Consider the following 20256-nt stretch of genomic DNA (forward strand, 5'->3'; position numbering starts at 1 on the left):
TCGGCCAAGCCACGATAGCAAACGACATGCGCATTCCTTAGCACTTGATAAGCCTCATCTATCCTTTTAACATCACTGAGTCCTATCACATCTCATTTAACACCCTCTAGCTCATCGAGCAGTGCAACTAGACTTGCATCACTGGATAAGGTTCTAGCATTACAGGTTGCCAATTTCAGGTTCCAATGGCGGCCTGCCCGGACCCAGAGATTCTTCGCACCCTCGGCCACGTTGCAGACATGACCCCTGACGTAATTAGCTGCTTCGCAGCTGATGGGGACTGAGGGCTGTGGATTAATTGACGTATGTATGTCAGAGGGGGTGGCCAGACATTGCACCAGTGTGGCCAATTCTTCCCTGGTGAGGCAGTGCGTTACCGGTGGTGGTCACTAGTGAGGCCGCACCCCAGGACTCCTAATGCAATTTCATCCCCAAGCGGATAATGTTTTTTTCAAAATCTGGTTGGAAATTGCGCCGCATCGGCATATTATTCACGGACCTCTTTCACGCGAAGCTGATACGCTAAACACAATGCCATCTCTGCATCTATGCGTCTTGTAGTACTGTCCCACAAAATATTCTGGACAGTTCGTCTTATGCGACTTGTTTTCATGGTGCTTTTCTGAACAGAGATTGAACCGTACAGGGTAAGAAGAGCGATGAACATGGTGACCGAAATCCGCAATGCCTACGTGAGGGCCCTGCAGCACTCAAGCTGGCTCAGCACCGACTTTAGACAAGCTGCAATAAAGAAAGTCAGAGACATGGTGTCCTACGTGGGAAGTCCCGGCAAGCACTTAGATCCTGAGTTCATCGAGGCGTTTTATAGTAAGTATTTTTAAGTATGCATGTCTCTAATGCACTACATAAATAAAGGCATATGCATGGAGATGCCCTGCGGTGTATCGAACGGGATAGGAAGCTTGCACTGTATCATTGCTCTGTCTTACCTTCATCGTCCATTTTCAACAAACAGGGTTAAAATCATGCAGGTTTTTATTGTAATGCCAGCTGTGAATTCCCTGTGCGGTTTGACAAGAACTATTCACTTACCACCTTAAATTTCTCAAAGTCTGCAATCTGCACAGGCAATGGTAGTCATGTGTAATTGTCAGTTCAAGTGCAATTGTCAGTCCAACTACCCTAACTTTCGATTCTGAGGCATGTATAACTTCAGTTCTGTTCCCGCAACTTTTGCACAGCAGGTTTGTTTGAACTTCAATCAATGGTGGAAGAAAAGGATGTACTTCACCTACAGTATTTACACTATGCAGTATAGTTCACAGCAATTTGTTCACTCTGTTTTAACTTTGAAAAAAAGGCTGCTTCACGGCTCCCTTATCGCGAAGATTGTTTAACACTTACCGAACTTGCGGTTTGGAGAAGCACAAAGATCTAAGAAAAATACGGGTTTAGTTCAGACTCATGTTCAGCGCACACTATACCACCTTAGTTCTTTTACTATCCAGAGTTATATAATACTTGCCAATACCTTCTACACAAAGAATCCTGTGACGCGAACCAAAAAGCAGGTACCCCCGCTTGTCCTGCACTCCGCGGAAAGTGTTTCGGCTGCGAGTGTTCATTGCGTTGACTTCTACACATCTATATGCCTCGAAGATCGAGGTAACATGTATAGCACTACCAGCGGCAGCATTAGTCGTAGACGCCGCGCCAATGTTGGGATGGCATCACGTGGACGCTACCGGAAGTTGTGTAGGCTGTGAGTGGTGCTCCGAAGACAACCCTGAACTTTGAGAGACCCCTTGACCAATTGGGAATGTGAGGCACATCGCAGGCATCTGGTAAAAAATGCATTGATCTGGCCGGTTACTAATCATGTCGCCATAGTAAAATGCACCGGCAATTCTTACAATGCCAACCATTCAATGTAGTGAAACACCTGTTCGCAGTGTGATTAAATGACTGCGCAAGTGATCACAGGGGCACTTCCCTTGTGTAACATCCCGTTTAAATCTGTTGTCGTTTACAATTAGTCGCCCTTGGCAGCACCTAGTTTATTTCGCAATTGTCGCATAGAACTTCATAATAGTTCTCTGGCACAGTTGGTGAGTCTTTTTACCCAAATGCAAATAAAATATAGCGAATGAAACAGCAGCTGATATAGAAATAAACGGGCCTACTTACGAATGTAGATTTACATAACAAGTGTTTTCGTAACTTCAAGGCCTCTTTCGATGACATCTCTGAGGTAACACCGAAAAACGGGGATATTTTGTTTCCTACATCTAATAGAGGTCCTAAAGAAAGGCGACTATTTACAACAAATAAGATAATATTTATTTGGGCGGGCTCTGCAGCATCTTTCGACCCGCAGCAGGCCGCTAGTCAAATAGCATGTACACACATTCCACGCGACACCACCGGGTTACACCTAACACAAGATCGCATCAAAAATATGCGGAAAAAAGGTAATGCTGCGTCAATAGCACTACTGTGAAGTGCGGGAGCAGTTGTTTTGAAAGCTTATGCACTCTTCTCATTTCGGGGGAATACAAACAGCTTCTGCTTGGTGAAATCATGAGATTGATATGACTTTAAAGCATTTGTATTCAACCCTCCTTGTGAGGTTGCAAATTTTAACCGTTCTCCGAAGTAGTCACTACTTTAGCAGTCATATCACTTGTGTATAAGTTATATCGCTACGAATGAACAACTATAACTGCTCTAGTTTTTAAAAAATGTTTACATTTGAGAACCAGCGTGGTTTTCTTGTACATTATAGGTATGACTTTTGTCGCATAGGTCAGCATATAAAAGTGCAACTCACTCAGACCAACTCTAGAGGCATAGTATACTTTGAACAAATTCAGACTCGGACTAATTATAATTTCGTGACCTGGACTCACTCAGACTCATACTGATTAAATTATTACTCACCTGGACTTACTGGGACTTAAACTTACCAACTTCTCACTCAACTCACAGGGTTTCCTAACTATACACTAGAAAGAACTGTGGCGCTAGTGTCTACGGAAGCTCCAACGCACGGTACCTCAGAGAGCATTGGAAGCATGGGTAGTACCCGGATTTGTTGAGTTATCGTACTCCTGGCTCCATGTGTGTTCTTGTGGCTAAGAGCTGTTCTTTCATGAAACTTGACCAGCAATTTTTCAGCCCTCGCGTTTCACCCCTAATTCTTCGGCCAACCTTTTGAAATCAGGTCGTTAAGTTCAAAAGGGTTTCTTCTTTCCTTCAAAACAAACCGAAATACAGCAATAAATAAAGCCACAAGTGCCATCCACCACCCGCAAATATGAATACTAGGCAAATCTGTGTACTTCCCCACATACCCATGGTCACTGAACGATCGCACCACTCGAGTCCCCTTTAGTTATTTTAGAAAATTCTATGACTCAGCTGGACTTACCCATATTCACAGCTTGATCAGACTCTGAGTGAGTGCAAGAGAGTAAACTCAAGAGTGTGTCACCGCTTATAAGTTCGTTGGTCCTCTCGCTCAGAAACCTACCCGGATGCGCCGCTTGAACTCGAAGCGCTGTTCCCGACGTGGATAAAGGCTCTGAGTCTCTCTACTCAGTATATGTGGACCGACACAACAACCCCGCTCTACGACGAGACTGCTTACGTCCCTTATTATACTGGTTCCAGCAACAATATCATTGTACCGACAGCATCCCTGCTTCCCCCATTCACGTATACGCATGGAGTTGACGCCCTTAACTACGGTGGCCTGGGAACGGTACGTATACATTATTTCATTGATGTGTTTTTCCACCAAATTAATGTACGAAAACCAGTTTTTCGGGGTTACCATATTTACTCAAACGTAACACGTGTTATTATCCTAGTTTTCGCTACCTCAAGTTGAATCTCACTTGTTATTATGTACCCTATATTATAGTTGTCTTAAAGTACAATGACGCACTGAATTATTTTATTTCTGAAAACCAGTTCTTCGGTGTTGCCATGTTTCCTCGAACCTAACACGCGTTATGTACCAGATTTTCGCCAGCTAAAGTTGACTCTTACTTGTTATTACGTACCCTATTTTCAAGTTGTCTAAAAGTGCAACGATGTACTCAATTGTTTCATTTCTCTTTCCTTTTTTCTTGCTGGAAGTCTTCCCTAACATATAACAGTCTTAGTCGCGTGACTATCGAGTGAATACGCCACACTAGTGTACAAAAATATTCATTTATGTTTCAGGGCGGTACTGCATATTTTTATATATTCATTATTTTTTTTCTTTCTGAACATTAACAAAAAATTGAGTGAAGGCGAAGGGCTTAGGAGCCTCACAAAGGGCTTTTGCTGCAAATGAACTGAGCCACCATGGCCATGATAAGCACTTATCGAATTACAATTAATAGCAATAAAAAGGAGATAAAGAAAGTAATGTAACGCATACAGTAACAATCATCATCATCATAATCATCATCATCATCATCAGCCTGACTGCGTCCACTGCAGGACAAAGGCCTCTCCAATGTTCTGCCAATTAACCTTGTCCTGTGCTTGCTGCTGCCACTTTATACCCGCAAACTTCTTAATCTCATCTGCCCATCTAAATTTTTGTCCCCCCCTAACCCGCTTGTCGTCTCTGGGAATCCATTTAGTTACCCTTAATGACCAGAATGGGGTGAAGCACATTCGGCAAGCACTCTCAAATTATGACAAGTAGATTGCCACTATCCCTCAAGAGGAAGGTATATAACAGCTGTATCTTGCCGGTACTTAGCTACGGAACAGAAACCTGGAGACTTACAAAAAGGGTTCAGCTTAAATTGAGGACGACGCAGCGAGCAATGGAAAGAAAAATGGTAGGTGTAACCTTAAGAGACAAGAAGAGAGCAGAGTGGATTAGGGAACAAACGGGGGTTAAGGATATCATAGCTGAAATCAAGAAGAAGAAATGGACATGGGCAGGGCATGTAGTGCGTAGACAGGATAACCGCTGGTCATTAAGGGTAATTGACTGAATTCCCAGAGAATGGAAGCGGGTTAGGGGGAGACAGAAGGTTAGGTGGGCAGATGAGATTAAGAAGTTTGCGGGTATAAATTGGCAGCAGCAAGCACAGGACCGGATTAACTGGCGGAACATGGGAGAGGCCTTTGTCCTGCAGTGGACGTAGTCAGGCTGATGATGATGATGATGATGATGATGATGAATGACCAGCGGTTATCTTGTATTTGCGCTGAATGCCCGGCTCATGTTCATTTCTTCTTCTTGGAGAGTACCTATGCAACCTGCGCTTCGCCGATGATATTGCATTGCTGAGTAACTCAGGGGACGAATTGCAACTCATGATTATGGAGTTAGACAAGGAGAGCAGAAATGTGGGTCTTGAAATGAATCTGCAGAAAACAAAAGTAATGTACAACAACCTCGGAAAAGAGCAGCGCTTTGAGATAGCTAATAGTCGACTTCAAGTTGTAAAAGACTATGCCTACTTAGGGCAGGCAATATTCGCGGAGATGAACCACGAGATTGAAGTAACTAGAAGAATAAGATTGGGGTGGAGCACATTTGGCAAGCACTCTAAAATTATGACAGGTAGATTTCCACTATCCCTCAAGTGGAAGGAATATAACAGCTGTATCTTGCCGGTACTTAGCTACGGAGAAGAAACCTGGAGACTTATAAAGGGGGTTCAGCTTAAATTGAGGACGACGCAGTGAGCAATGGAAAGAAAAATGGTAGGTGCAACCTTAAGAGACAAGAAGAGAGCAGAGTGGATTAGGGAACAAACGGGGTTTAAGGATATCACAGTAACAATAATTGATTGTTAATCATAAACAAACATATAAACAAGAATTGTAGTGTTCATTTTATTAGCGCAAAACAGAGACATGTGCTTGACAAAAGCACAATAGATACGGTAAAAAATAGCCACGTGGCCTAATACTTGCACCGATAAAAACGTAGAATACATCATAGGAAAGCAGAAATAAACTCAGGTGAACATTTGGCAGAAGTTTGTCTCGTTGGAATAAGAATGAGACAATGGGAATACTCCAACCAAAAATTGTATTCAGAAATCCGAAGTTTCGAAGCGAGACCCGCTTCTTCTTCAGGGGTGAGAAAGCCAGAGAGGTGCGGTGCTTATATACGGTTGCTTGACTAGCGTTAGAGGCTCGCCGCGAGCCGTCGGAAGCCCTGACAGTAGAAGGATCGCAATATCCCAGCGGATCGGCTTATGTTTCGCGCTTTCAGCTGAACGTGCCAGGATTCGAGGAGGAGTCCTTTCTTTTTGTAGAATCACTGCGTCGTCCATGTAGATGTGGGGGTCCGTTTGCTGTTGAGTTTACGGAGTTCCTTTTTGTGCTGTCGCGTCCTTTCATGGAAGTTCTTTGTTTCTACAATATAGAGGAAGTGGGGCAGTGGGTGCAGGAAATCCAGTATACGATGTCTTGAGATTTCTCCGTAGGCGCGTGATCTTTGGGGCGAGGAAGGAAGCTGCAAATAATGGTTGATGACCTGTATGCGATGTTGACCCCTGCCCTTTTCAGTATATGGGCTATTGTTTCACTCGCGCCTCTGACGTATTGCATTGACGCGCATTGTTGTTGCGGCGACAAATGTGCCACGTTTTTAGTCTTGCGTGGAGATCTGCGAACAAACGCTTTCGTGTAGCCATTGGCGCCGAGGTCACTGATTATTCTGTCCTTTTTACCCTTTCATCGTTGGGGTGACGAGCAACTTCCTTCGGTCCTTCGAAAAAGGCTTCACATAGCAGACAGCTTGTGGCATGTGGGGTGCTTTGGGCTGATTCGAACGTAGCATCCTGCGTGCGTGGGTTTCCTGAACACCGAAAAGGAATACTCTGTTCGTGCCTTCTCATTAGTTTACATAGAAAGGAGATAGCCGAATGGTTCTCTCTTTTCACTGTGTGTCATGCTCAACAGAGTTCAGGCATGAGAGCAAGTTGTCGACCTCACCAAGTTTCACCACACAAAAGCGATCATCCGCAGTGGGCACGAACACCTTGGGTTTGGGCTTAAACACTGAAAGCGCCCACTTCTCAATGTCCTCCATTACAAGCGCTGCCACTGTGGCTGGTCGATTAAGGTGGATTCACCATCGAGCGCCCGATGCATCCCAAAATGTGCGAGGTGAACGGGAACCCTGGTGATAATGAAATTCACACCGAAGAACACCATGTAGTCGTTTTCATCCAGGTTCACGTTGGACTTCATTTCCACAAAATGCCCCGAGTGCTGTGTGTAGGTTTCTGTCTTTCGGTACTCGGGACATTTCGTAGAAATCACATCCAACCTGAGTCTGCTTGAAAATGACTGCGTGGAGTCCTTCGATGTGATTTTCAAATTCACCAGGATGCCCATTTACCTCGCACTTTCTGTGACGCACCGGGCGCTCGATGGTGACTCTACCTTGATAGAACACCGCTTTTGGTTGATGAGATTGGCCGGCTGTTGGAATTCTGCCTCTCCAGCACCTATTTTTCTTTCAAAAACGCCTTTTTCAAGCGTTTCAGTGGAACCACCGCTGTGGTGGTGATATCAGCCATAGAGCAGCACTTGTAATGGAGGACATTGAGAAGCGGGTGCTTTCTATATTTGTCCCCAAACCCAAGATGTCTGTGTGGTTCTTGGGCGATTGCTTCAGAGTGGTGAAGTCTGGCGAGGTCAACAATTTGATCGCATGCCTGAATTCTGCTAAGGATGGCATACAGTTCACAGAGGAAAGAGAACAATTTAGCTATCCTTTTTCTAGAGGCACTATAGAGAAGGCATCACCAGAGCCTGTCCTTTTTGGTGTTCATAGAATCCACCCACAAAGCATGCTACCTTCAATTCAGCTTAAACAGCTCACATGCCACAAGCTTTCTGTGATGTGAAGCCTTTTTGGAGGGCCGAAGGAAATTGCTCGTCACCTAAATGACGTAAGGAGGAAAAGGACAGAATAATCAGTGACCTCGGTGCCAACGGCTACACAAAAGCTTTTATTCACACAGCCTTCCCCAAGAGTAAAAACGCGGTCAACATCACATTCAAGCCATTCAACAATCTTGGCAGCTTCATTCCTCGCTCTAAATATTACGTGCCTGCGGAGAAATCTCAAGGCGTCGTATATCAAATTCATTGCGCCCACTGCTTCGCTTGCTATATTGGGGAAACAAAGAAGTTCCATGAAATGACTCTAGTAGAAAAAATGGTCTCCATCAATTGAACAGCCAATGAAGCGCAGTATCATGACACTGTGAGCGGTTCGATCACCACATCCACCAGGACGACGCAGTAATACTGAAAAAAAAAATGATCCCGTATATGCATGTTTCACTGCAAATGTCGTCAAAGGACAACATTCTTGCGTCTACAGAGAGTTAACAAAACGTTAATTTGATGTTCTGCACAAGAAAATCGAATAATTGTGTTGTGAAGGCGCTGCGTTAGAGAGTCTCATTCCATGCCGCGAAGGCGAACGGTCGCATCGAGGCATACTAGACACAAGCCTCCGGGATGCAGTACAAAACAGTGTAGTATGAAAGAGATGACCTCTTGCGCTGTAGTGGTGTGGAGAGCAGCAGTCTTGGCATAGTGACCTAAATGGTCAACAGCCAGTATTATCCACCCTTGTGTGGCAGGTGCCAAGACGAGGGACCAATAAGTATCAATGCCGAAACGATTGGAGAAGTCGGGATGGGTATGGCAACAATTGTAGGTTTCCGGCTGAGATATGCGGAGGAGACTTGCGGCATTGGCATTCACGGAAAGAATGAGCGGAATTGTATACATATCACGCCAGCAGTATAGGCGCCAAACTCTTTCATACACCTTGAAGACCGCTGCGCCTCCACAATGTGGGTAAGTATAGAAGGATGAGCAGATATCTGACATCAAAGCTCCTGGTACAACAAGCAACCATTTGTACCCCTATGGAGCATAGTTGCGATGGTAGAGAAGCTTGTCACGAATTTCAAAATGGGTTACTTGGCGCTGGAGTGTTCGGAATGGTTGGACTTGAGAAGTATCCGAGAGAAAGTCGAGAAGAGATATCCGTCCAAAGGTTGTTGCATTGTTCCGCAGAAATACTGTCAAACTCAAGAGAATAAATTGTGCGCTCACACGCAGTGTCATTGCTCGGTTTCAGGGCCTGAGGTGAGCGGTAAGGCGCGTCAGCGTTGGAATGTTTGCGCCCTGATGGATGAACTATTTCGTACTCCTGGATTTTCAAGGCCAAACGGTCAAGGCAGCCAGATGGGAATTCCAACATCAAAATCAACACAGCGCGTGATGGTCGGTGACGACGTCAAGAGAAAGGTCATACAAATATGGGCGAATTTCGCGAAACGCCAAAACAACGCCCAAGCACTTTTTTTCTGTCAGCTGTAGTTACTCTCCGCCTTAGTGAGTGTGCGACTCGAGCATGCCACAACGTATTCAGAGTGGCCCGGTTGACGCTTTGCGAGCACTGCACTCAGGCCTAGGCCATTTGCGTTCGTGTGGACTTCAGTGGAAGCCTTGTGGTTGAAGTGGTGAAGATTGTGTGGCGTCGTAGAGAGACGTCGCATTGATGTGAAAGCTTTGTCACAGGCTGGTGAGCACGATAACATATCTTGAGTGCCTCGAAGACCTTGCGGCAAAGGTGATATAATTAACGGCAAGTTTCGAACGAAGCGCCTGAAATAGGAATTTATGCCGATAAAACCGTGAAGTTCTTTAATGTTGATGTGTTTAGGAATTTCTGCAACGGCACGTAGTTTATCAAGATACAGAAGAATGCTGTCTTTGAACCCAACGTGTCCTGGAACGGTGAGCTGACGTACAGAGAATCGTGATTTCTTCATATTTAATTGTAACCGGGCGTCAGTTAACCAAATAAGCACGTGCTAAAATCGGCCAAGTGTATTACAAAATCAGGGACAACTACCACAATGTCATCGAGGAAACAAAGGCATATGTTTCATTTAGGAACACGCAGTACATTGTCCATCATTCTTTCGAACGTAGCTGACGCGCTGCACAGCCCGGAAGCCGAAAGGCATGACGGTGAATTCACATAAGTCGTCTGGGGTGACAAACGCGGTTTCAGGGTGATTGGGCTCGGCCATTAGCACCGGCCAGTAGCCTGACCGCAACAACCATGAAGAAAATAATCCAACACCTTGTTAACAGTCGAGTAATAATAGCGTGTAGATGGCGCGCAGTCCCGAGCACAGCCCGCTCACTCTGGCCTCTGCTGCACAATGCACAAATGGTTCCACTATCCTTGCTATATATATAGCCCATGGCTGGTTATTTTTTCATCCACTTTTCTTTCCTCTTATTTACATTCCATTGGTTTTAATAACTTCCCCTGTACATTCCTGGTCATTACTGTCTGTTAGATCTCATTATTATTGTGTTAAAACACGGAGAAACGAGCCCTTAGGTATACACTTCTTTCCCATATAAATATATATATAAATATATATATAAATATATATATATATATATATATATATATATATATATATATATATATATATGCCTACAGATGGCCGCTGAATGACACTCCCACGTTTATATTCACATATATACTCAATAAAGTGGCTGGGGGGATAGCCGCCATCGTAGCTCAGCGGTAGAGCATCGAACGCGTTATTCGAAGGTCGAAGGTTTGGTTCCTTTCCATGGCAAGTTATCTTTTCACCCACATTTCGTTCTTCACATTTACCTTACAATATGGTATAATAGTCTCCCCTACACTTTCTTGGCATTATTGTCTGTTGAATTTCATTAATATGGTGTCAAAACACGGAAAAACGAGCCGTTAGGTGTTCAATTCGTTCCCTTACACACACACACACACACACACACACACACACACACACACACATATATATATATATATAAATATATATATATATATATATATATATATATATATATATATATGTTCAAAGTACAATGCAAGTTGTTTTCGTGTATCTTATAGTTGATATATACTTTTTCCAGATTTTTGGGCACTCAGTGATGCGTGCATTGGATGCACGGGGCATACATTCCCTCGACGGTTATGTGCCAGATGCGAATGATGATGTCATAAAAGAATACACGAAAAGGGCGCTGTGTTTGCGGAAATCTCACAAGTCTCTTGTGAGTACACATAACGAACGTTTTCTTTTTCTAAATTCGGTCTCTCAAAGTACACACACGCACGCACAAGACCAACCACCTACCCACCCAAACCATCATATATATATATATATATATATATATATATATATATATATATATATATATATATATATATATATATATATATATATATATATATATATATATATATATATATATATATATATAAATATATATATATATATATTTATATATATATATATATGTATATATATATATATATAAATGGCACGCAACATAGAAGCTGTCTTAATTTTATTTGGAACGGTTTCGAGCGGTGGCCGACTGGTCTACGTGTCGGTTTGCAAACAACACTGACGAAGACCGGCCTCGAAGTCAAAACCTTTGAAAACAAAATTAGGACATCCGCTAAGTTGTGTCTGATCTCTTCCCAAGTACGCTTGGCTCATTGGAACGTATCTATACACTCTAACAGAACCCGGTGCACGTGAAGGGAACACACTGTGCTTATAAAGGGAGTTTTACTGCCCTTAGGGCTGCGGGTGGCTTGGCTTTCCTCGGAGTGTGAAAGAATGTCTTGCTTACACCGGTTTTGAGGAGTACCACAGTCATAATTTCCATCTAACTGGTGATTAAAAATTTATTGCATGTTCACATAGTGTGTGATGATGAGTGGGCGAAGCAGTGAGTCGTTCGGTGTTATTGTAAATCATCTATGTAATTAACCAGTCACGCATTTAAATGAGTGACAAACGGTTTACAGTGATACACTTTGTTTATTGGTCCTGAAAGGTACGCTGTGCTGACTCGAGATTTTTTTTGTTTCGCCTTTATTAATACTGCTTTGCGGTATCTGATGATTGGTGACGACTAGGTCCGTGCAATGTTCACCTCATTGTTGTTGGTCGTTGCCAGTCATGCAAAATTTACCACAGAGAATATCGAGACGTCATATACTGAACAAGCTAGGGCTTGTACGGGATCATATTAGCCATCATTTTCATCGTCATCGGCGTAGTCACCATCGTCATGGCGTATATTGGGTACTTTGCATGCCTTCTGCCGCGATGGCTTAAAAAATTTGTGTGGTCTGGAACGCACTTGTTTTTTATCGTCATTGACATCAAGGTATAACGGTGGACGTGGCTAAAGCCTAAGAAGCTTCAACCTTAAAAAAAAAAACTAGGCATTTCCTCTGGATCAATGGTGACGAGTGGGCTGAGGTAAGTCGTAAGGTCGATAACGTCTGCGCTGAAGTCACCGACAGCATAGAATTTCCTAAAATTTACTAGAGGGAACTCTGCTGTAGCGATTGTTCAGTGACTTTGGGAATGATGGGCAGTACACGGATTTGCCTAGTCTGCGTACTTACGCGCGGCGAATCGCACTTGTGGCTTCGTTTATTGCTGTGTTTTGGTTTAGTTTTAAATGAAATAATTAACTCTTTCGAGCTTTGTGACACGGATTGAAGTGGTAAGCCTAAGAAAAAATTTGCATATCCCACGTACAGTGGGAATCTAGGATATGCAAAGCGCGAATGTGGAAGGTTGATATCTCACTTTAACATGAACGCAAAGTTACGAGGCGGAGGTAAATTAGAATGTACATGACTTCCTTGTCATGATTATCATGTTTGAACGTGTCATTTACCTTCGTCATCTATTGGCGTGACCTGATACTCAAGTTGTTATATGCGGAGCTTGCGAAACGGCCACAAGCGCATCAATATTGGCCTAATACACTCCGACTTGACGGTGCGCTTGCAACGCGAGCACTCTATAGTCTGACGCCAAGCGCGACAGGCGCGACCAGCATTCGTCGGCGCGGCCAGGCGGCAACCGGCGCGAAATGCGACCTAGTTCATTGCGCGCCGATGACGTTACCCAGACAGCACTGCGTCTGCCTGTCTTCGTGACGGAGGGACGCCCGCCGCTCTAACACGCGCATGCGTCTAAGCAACGCAGCGCGACGCACGCCTTTGTGTGTAAGGCAGGCAGATTGATGCCTGGTGTGGCATCGGCGTCATGACGCGACGAAACAAACGCCGGCGCGCACGCGCGCCTGATCCCGTCGAAGAATATTAGTGCCTTGAGTGAGGCATGTAGTAATGTTCTTACATGACACACATCTCATGATTATCATGTTCACACCAGTCACATACCTTCATCATTCATTCACTTCCCGTAATACCACACTTAGTATATGGGAAGCTAGTGAAAAAACCGCATGCGCATCATCAGTGTGACATGTAGTCATGTTGTTAGATGACGCGCCCTGATAATTATAATGTTTGCACCAGTTACATACCTTCGAAATTCATTCACATCCCATAATACCAAATTTGGTATATGTGAAGCCAGCGAAACGACCGAAAGCGCACCCCGAGCGAGCCGTGTAGTCATGACTCATGACCGACATCACATGCATGTCTTGATTTCTACGTTAGGGTCTGCCGCTTGCGTTCTCCATGCAGTCACGTCATACAATACCAGTTTTGCAACATGTAATGTGAACGGAACCACCGTGAGAGCTGCAAGGCCATGATGTGTAAACCATGACTTTCAAGACATACATATTATGATTTTAATGTTATGACTAGTCACTTACACTCGTCATACAGTGACGTTATGCCATACAATGTTTGGTATCAATACCATAATTGAAACGGCTTGGAGAGCTAAATGTCGTAAGCGGCTAGATCGATAGATACGCTCAAAGTCGTCAACGTTCGCTAAGAAATGCTTCGCATTTAAATTGTGGTGAAGCGGAACTGCTGAACAATCGCCGATTTTTGTTTCATTAGGAAACAGTTTCAAGCCACATGAACAAGCACGAAGGCAGAAGTACGAAGATTAGCAAATACGTGTACTAGCCATCATAAACATGCCCTCTGAAGCATTGTGTGCAGCAGCTCCCATAGGCATTAGCACCATAATTCCATCTAGTGTATATTTAGGACACTCTATGACCGACAATATAAAGAAGAGACGTATGGACGCATACACGAACGCACGGATGGACTGATGGATGGATGGACGTGCAGATGGACGGACAGATGAGCGGCGTGGGTGGGTTTTTCGCTGCTGTGTAGCAGGAAGTGCAATAAGACTGTGGAGACCGGGACATCAATGGGACATGGCTGGCCCCTATGAGGCTTTCGTCATGGTTGGATAGATGCAATGATTGTCCCGTTTATGACAGGGTGGGTGTGTGCCATTTGGCTCACAAGAAAAATAAAGAACAGAAAACTTTCTTTTTATCTTGGCCTAATGTCTGATGATACGAATCAAAATATATTTATGAAAAACGTATATTTATTTAATTATTTGCTCCTATTATAAAGAAGTGACTGTCCCCTTCCAAACGATAAGTTAGATCGAGCGCTGGCAATAACTCTTATGTCACTGCCGATGGGTTCGTATTCAAGCCCGGCTTTTTTTCATAATATGCATCCCGACATTGTCCTAATGGCTTTTGCGGGCGCTGCTACGATATTGGTAGCCCTGACCACTTGCTCTGGCGTTGCCATTCGTTGCGGGGCATGAAATATTCCAATCAAGACAAGTGGCTATCCGCTATGAAGAACCCCGATGTCGGATATTCACTATGAACTGTCCAGAGGGTCCACAATGTGGCGTTCGGGCATGGCCTGACTGTCCCGATGTATATTGAAGTGGGCCGCGGCGCGTTCATTCATGCACCTCAGTACAAAAAATGAAGTTTCGCATCAATCCATTCATTATAACAAAGAAAATTTATATTCGCGGTGCATTTATCCGCCTTCTCAGGCAGAATGACCACATTTTCACACAATTTCTTTTCTTTATCCCTACTTTTCTGCCATAAATATTTCGACCATCTTTTATTTGCATATATCGCGGACGTTTTCAGCTTTTCATAGTTTTCCCTAAAGCCCAGAGCCTCCTGTATGCTTGTACAGAAACGTATACTTGGGTAGTTAATGCTACTTTCAATCCCAACATGTTTCATAATTTGCTTTATTCCCCCACAGCATATACATTGTACTTCTCTTTTATGGAATCTCGCGTTATGACTACGCGTTCTAAAGCAACACGACCTCGCATCGAAGAGTAAAGCACTTCCCCTTTAATTATCATAAAACCTCTCCCCCTTAATTTGTTTTTTTATCCTTTCGGTAGTTACTGATAGCAAACTTCTTTTTCATTGCTGTCAACCAATCAATTCTCTCCGCCATTTAGCTTTTGGCTTATTGCTGCTTGTTGCCATATCGCCCTCACTGTCAGCCGTATATTTACTCGTGAGCCCTCTTGTTCCTTTTCTCTACTTTGTCCACGCTCTTCCTATACAAATATTTGACCACTTTCCTTGCCCATCTACTCTGCTTCAGTTTCTAAGCCTCTCCGCAAATATCATTTCACTCTTAGCTCGCCTACTTCAAAGCCGGTTTATCCGATAGTCTCCTTTGCAGAATCACTTGTCGTCTTCGCGTGAGCGCCCCACGCGACAAGTCCCACAGGCCTTTGATTTCAATTCATTTCTGATTACCCCCCTGACTTCATACACGCCACTTATTTCTGTATGTAAGCCACGGAACCATTGCGCATTTCCACTCACCTCGAAGCACTTCGTACGTATTCTATCCCCATAGCACTCTCTGGTTCATTATCACAATATTCCTCTTTCTCTTTTCTGACGATGTTTTGTTCTGCACCTCCATATGTCCATGTCGCTCATTTACCCATACTCTGAGGTACTTTTACTCACTTGCGGTCGGCATTCCTTGACCTTGTATAGAGACCGCCTGGTCATCGTGATTAACGAACATCATCAATACATATTGTGTTGCACTCAATTATCGTTCTAGAGCTTCACCTTCTTTTCTGCACATATCTGCCAGGCGCTGTATATCCTTTAAAGTGAATGGTTCGGCCACGGAAGGCTAGTGATTATGATACTGGCCCCAGAGGCGCACATTCTCGAGGCCCGTTTGCGTATATTTGGTGCACGCTAAAGAACCCCGGGTTGTCAACATTCGCGGAACAATCTACCATGGCGTTTCTCATATACATGCAGTGGTTTCAGACGTTAAGTCTCATCAGTTGGTATTATGAAAAAGTAAACTGTTGGAGTCAGAGGTGTACAGAGTGCAATTATAAAATATAATACTCCCGTAGGTCCACAACGCCATTATTCTTATGGCATTTCTATTGAAAATGGTATCTCGTTGGGTTGATGTAGTCAGCAGCTTTCGTAGCATGGTAAGCAATAGTGATCTGAAATGAAGAAAGCACTGATTGCAAAGTATCAATGTTTACGCCATGAGTAGTATCTTTGTGTCGGTCGAAACTTCATCGTAAATTCGCTAATGTATGGTATGTTTGATGTTGACGTCATTCAATATATTTTAATTTTGTGTCTTTCAAGCAGCGCTCAACTTCCACAAGACATCATCAGATCACGCGCGTTTTCGTTCGTTGAGAGCACACCTCTTAATTTGGAGTCGCGCATGCTTGCAGGCAGAAACGATGGCGGTGCAGTAGTATCGAAGTGTGCTGGAGTGTCTCGCTTACTTGGCAATCATACACCCCAAAACAGTGCCATCTCCAGATGCCTTAAGCCAACCATCAATTTGCTGTGGAGACGCGTGAACAGCAGACGTAAACTGAATGCGCTACTTGAAAACAAATGACTTTTACAAATGACTGTTTTCGGTGTTTGTAACAAAACTTTCCTCCTTGCGTCTTTTTAAAGACCAGTGGCGCAAGCACCCACAAAGGATTTACGACACGATTGCACCGAGTACATAACACATTTTCGCTCCAATTTATTACACGCTTATGCGCACAAGAAAACTCATACGAAGCACTGCCATGAAGACCCACGATTCGCTCGAACTGAGCCAGACAATGAAAGAGGAACTGTTGCCGGGCATCGCCCCTAGTCACTGCCATGCCAAAGTCGTCCATCGTGGCCGTTATTGTTAAGAGTTCGTGGTTACTCAGGGTGATGTGGAAGGTACCGATGATGATGATGATGATGATGGAGATGATTATATGTGAGGTTAAACGTTCCAAAACCACCATATGAATGTGAGAGACGCCGTAGCAGAGGGCTCCAGAATTTTTGACCACCTGGGACTCTTTAACGTGCGTCGAAATCAGAGCACACGAGTCTACACCATTTCCACCTCTTTCGAAAATGCAGCCGCCGCCGCCGGGATTCGAACCCGCAACCTGCGGGTCAGCAGCCGAGTACCTTAGCCACTAGACCACCGCGGCGGGGCATGTGGTAGGTTCTCAGGCATTGAGGAACCCGTCGTAGGAGCTTCGATGTTGTAATGTGCTAAATGCCCTAATCAGCATTCATACGCTTTCCGTCTCGAACATAACTCTACTTTACCGACACAGTCTGTATATTTCAAAAAAAAAAAAAAACTTGATCATACCACTCTTTCACTGGGAAGGTAGCGTTGGTATAACAATTTTTACTGACTGAAGCATACCGAAAGGACTCCAAAAATATGTGCAAATGTCACACAGATGCAAAAATGTTGAAAAGTCGCATGCCATTTTTAACGAGTTGGAGCCATGCCACATTGTTAGCAACGCACATAGGTATAGCCAACAGCAGCAGTGTTAAGCTGGCTCGCGGTGCTTGTATCGGTCCGTTGTGATTGAGGACGCAGGAACTTTTCACTATTACATGTGAACGTGTGGAAGGCTTCTTAGCAGTTCTCGAACAAGGCCCTAAATGTCATGATCAGCGAGAACTACCAGCTGGGCGGTACTTGCTGTTCGCGATCGTGGCGAAGAGGGTCATGAGGCACCAGCACTATAATCAACAAGGTATACAAAGTCACCCCTAATCTGCATAATGTAAATAAAATTAGAATACGCAGTGCCAAATATGTAACGCTCTGATACGGCGTTGTAGGCACCCAAGAATTTAGCAAAGTGGCACCCTGCGTCAACGCCTTTATCTGTGAGGCTTCATGAGTCTGCCAGCAAAAATACACGCAACAGAATGTAGCATGCGAGTATATTTAGTTTACGAAACGTAATTTGCATGTCACAAGAGCCGGATAGGCCAAAGGAGTTTTTGCTGACCACCACACACACAAAAAAAGAACACGCTCAAGAGAAAGAACGATCTGCGTTCAAGCGCGCATCCTTCTGCATGTGCATAGGTACCACTTCTCAGGGAATTTCGCTCCTAAATTGAAAGCGAAGTTGTAGGCAAGGCACTTGCACCATATTTAAAATAAAAAGATGCAATTTGAAAAAAAAGGTGCTAAAAATTAGAAGATCAACACTGCTATCTTGGATTGTACCTGTGGCACTATATAATCAAATCAATTTGGCTTGGTTTATTCAATGAGGTCAGTGACTTAACTGTGTCGTAAAGACGCCAGCACTGGCAGTGCAATTACAGTATAATCATTCAATTGTGCCTTTTAGGCGTTGGTCTTTCAATACATGTGGTTTTATTTGCCATCTTAAAATTTGTATTTTTGTGATATATTCCAAACATTATAACTATTAGCGTGGTAGCAAAGGAAATGAATCAAATTCAGTAATAGAGCGAGTGCTTGCTGAAATTGTTCTCTGCTGTACAAGTCAAGTCCTTGTTGTCAGGTACAGCGGGCGTTTGTGAAAGAAATAGGCGTATTCATTTCAGATGAACTAGTTGACGTTTTGGTACTGATAAATATGGCGGATCTGTTATGAATTAGTGTCAGTGCTATTATCGACTTTGGATCTATCGCGATAAGCAACAGGCAGAATGTGCATCAGTGACTGTTTAACCACCAGTCGTAGGGTCTAACCATCAATTGCCTATGAAGACAGACCATTGTACGTGATTGATAAATGGGGTATAACGTCCCCAAACAACCATATGATTATGAAAGATGCCGTAGTGGAGGAGTCTCGAAATTTTTACTATCTGGGGTTCTTTAACCTGCACCCTATTCTAAGCACACGATTCTAAGCATTTTCGCCTCCATCGAATATGCAGCTGCCGCAGCCGGGATTTGACCCCGCGACCAGTGAGTGTGTGTCGTGTCTGTACGCACATAATGTTTCTGTACATGTGAAGCGCATAACACAAATGCAGTGAAAAAAATATAGGTGATAAACACACCTATTTTATTCCCGCAGGTGTTTTAGGATGCGAATTTTAGTAAACCACGCGTTCAAATGAATGACCCCTCTTTTCAGCTCTCCCTACGCGGCCAGGAAGAAACGTTGAGGGACGAGCTGGACAGCGCCAACCTGGCGGACCTCGTAGGAATCAAAATGGCGTACGACGCCTTTCAGTACTTAGTGAGTGAACAGAGAGACCAAAACCTCGCCGGGCTCGACATGTCTGTGCAGCAGTTGTTCTTCGTCAACTACTGCTTGAAATGGTGTTCTGAGGACAACTCAGCAAAACCACCCTCTGCGCCACCATGGTCGCGTTGCATGATTCCACTGATGAACATGCGGGAGTTTTCCAGTGCTTTTGGTTGCTCTGCGAGAAAACCCATGAACCCACAGGAAAAGTGCACCTTTTGGTAATAAAGAATTAGCGGCTATTGATATTTCTAACCACCCATTGCTCATTTTTGTCCACAGTGCTTTTGAGTCCAAAAAGCTATCTGAAGTAATAAATCAAAACACTTTGTTAAAAAGTTGTTCGATTGGGTTGGTTGATGCTGCGTGTTAGATGACCCATGAAGCAGCGCTATAGGCGTTACGACAGGAATACACATACTGGGCGCTAAACTGGCAACTAAAGCTCGTTTGAAGACAGCTGCAATGTATGAAAAGCAGATATTCATGTGGTAACTACTAAATATAGGTGAAAGTGCACATATGTGTATTAAATTCATACAGCAATCATAAAAGCTTGTCACATCAGTGAATCCCGGACAGCTCATTTCACAGCCATGAGGCGAAATTTAGGGCACCGTCTAACACAAGAAAACACCATGCTGTTTAGTGTCGGCGGCTTCACTATTAGCGTTCCGGTTGTTTGCACTAACAACCCCTAACCATAAACTTAGCGAAAATTGGCTCACAAGCGAAATTTTTACAATTGTCAGCCATGTGGCTGGGAACAGAGCCTTTTAGAAACTAAGTGGCCTTCCAAGGCTGATAACTTATGCATCGGCTTGGTTGGCCGACGTAACAGCGCCCACAAAAA

The 20256-nt window shown here is 43.9% G+C and overlaps 1 protein-coding gene across 1 annotated transcript; it reads left to right on the forward strand.

Moving 5' to 3' along the window:
* The first annotated feature begins 566 nt into the window (after positions 1-566).
* Positions 567-19628, forward strand: LOC142802955 (endothelin-converting enzyme homolog). The gene is made up of 3 exons (XM_075888039.1): positions 567-828; positions 3486-3724; positions 19290-19628. Exons 1-3 carry the CDS (start codon positions 660-662, stop codon positions 19626-19628), a joined length of 747 nt encoding a protein of 248 aa, XP_075744154.1. The 5' UTR covers positions 567-659.
* The last annotated feature ends 628 nt before the right edge of the window (positions 19629-20256 follow it).

The sequence above is a fragment of the Rhipicephalus microplus genome, chromosome 3, assembly GCF_043290135.1.
Source record: "Rhipicephalus microplus isolate Deutch F79 chromosome 3, USDA_Rmic, whole genome shotgun sequence".
Taxonomy (NCBI): Eukaryota; Metazoa; Arthropoda; class Arachnida; order Ixodida; family Ixodidae; genus Rhipicephalus; species Rhipicephalus microplus.

Excerpts from the sequence above, each read along its gene's own strand:
- LOC142802955 (XM_075888039.1), top strand. The coding sequence starts at position 660 with ATGAACATGGTGACCGAAATCCGCAATGCCTACGTGAGGGCCCTGCAG. Across the intron at positions 829-3,485 it reads GTTCATCGAGGCGTTTTATA|AAACCTACCCGGATGCGCCG; the intron begins GTAAGTATTTTT and ends CCTCTCGCTCAG. Across the intron at positions 3,725-19,289 it reads ACTACGGTGGCCTGGGAACG|CTCTCCCTACGCGGCCAGGA; the intron begins GTACGTATACAT and ends CCCTCTTTTCAG.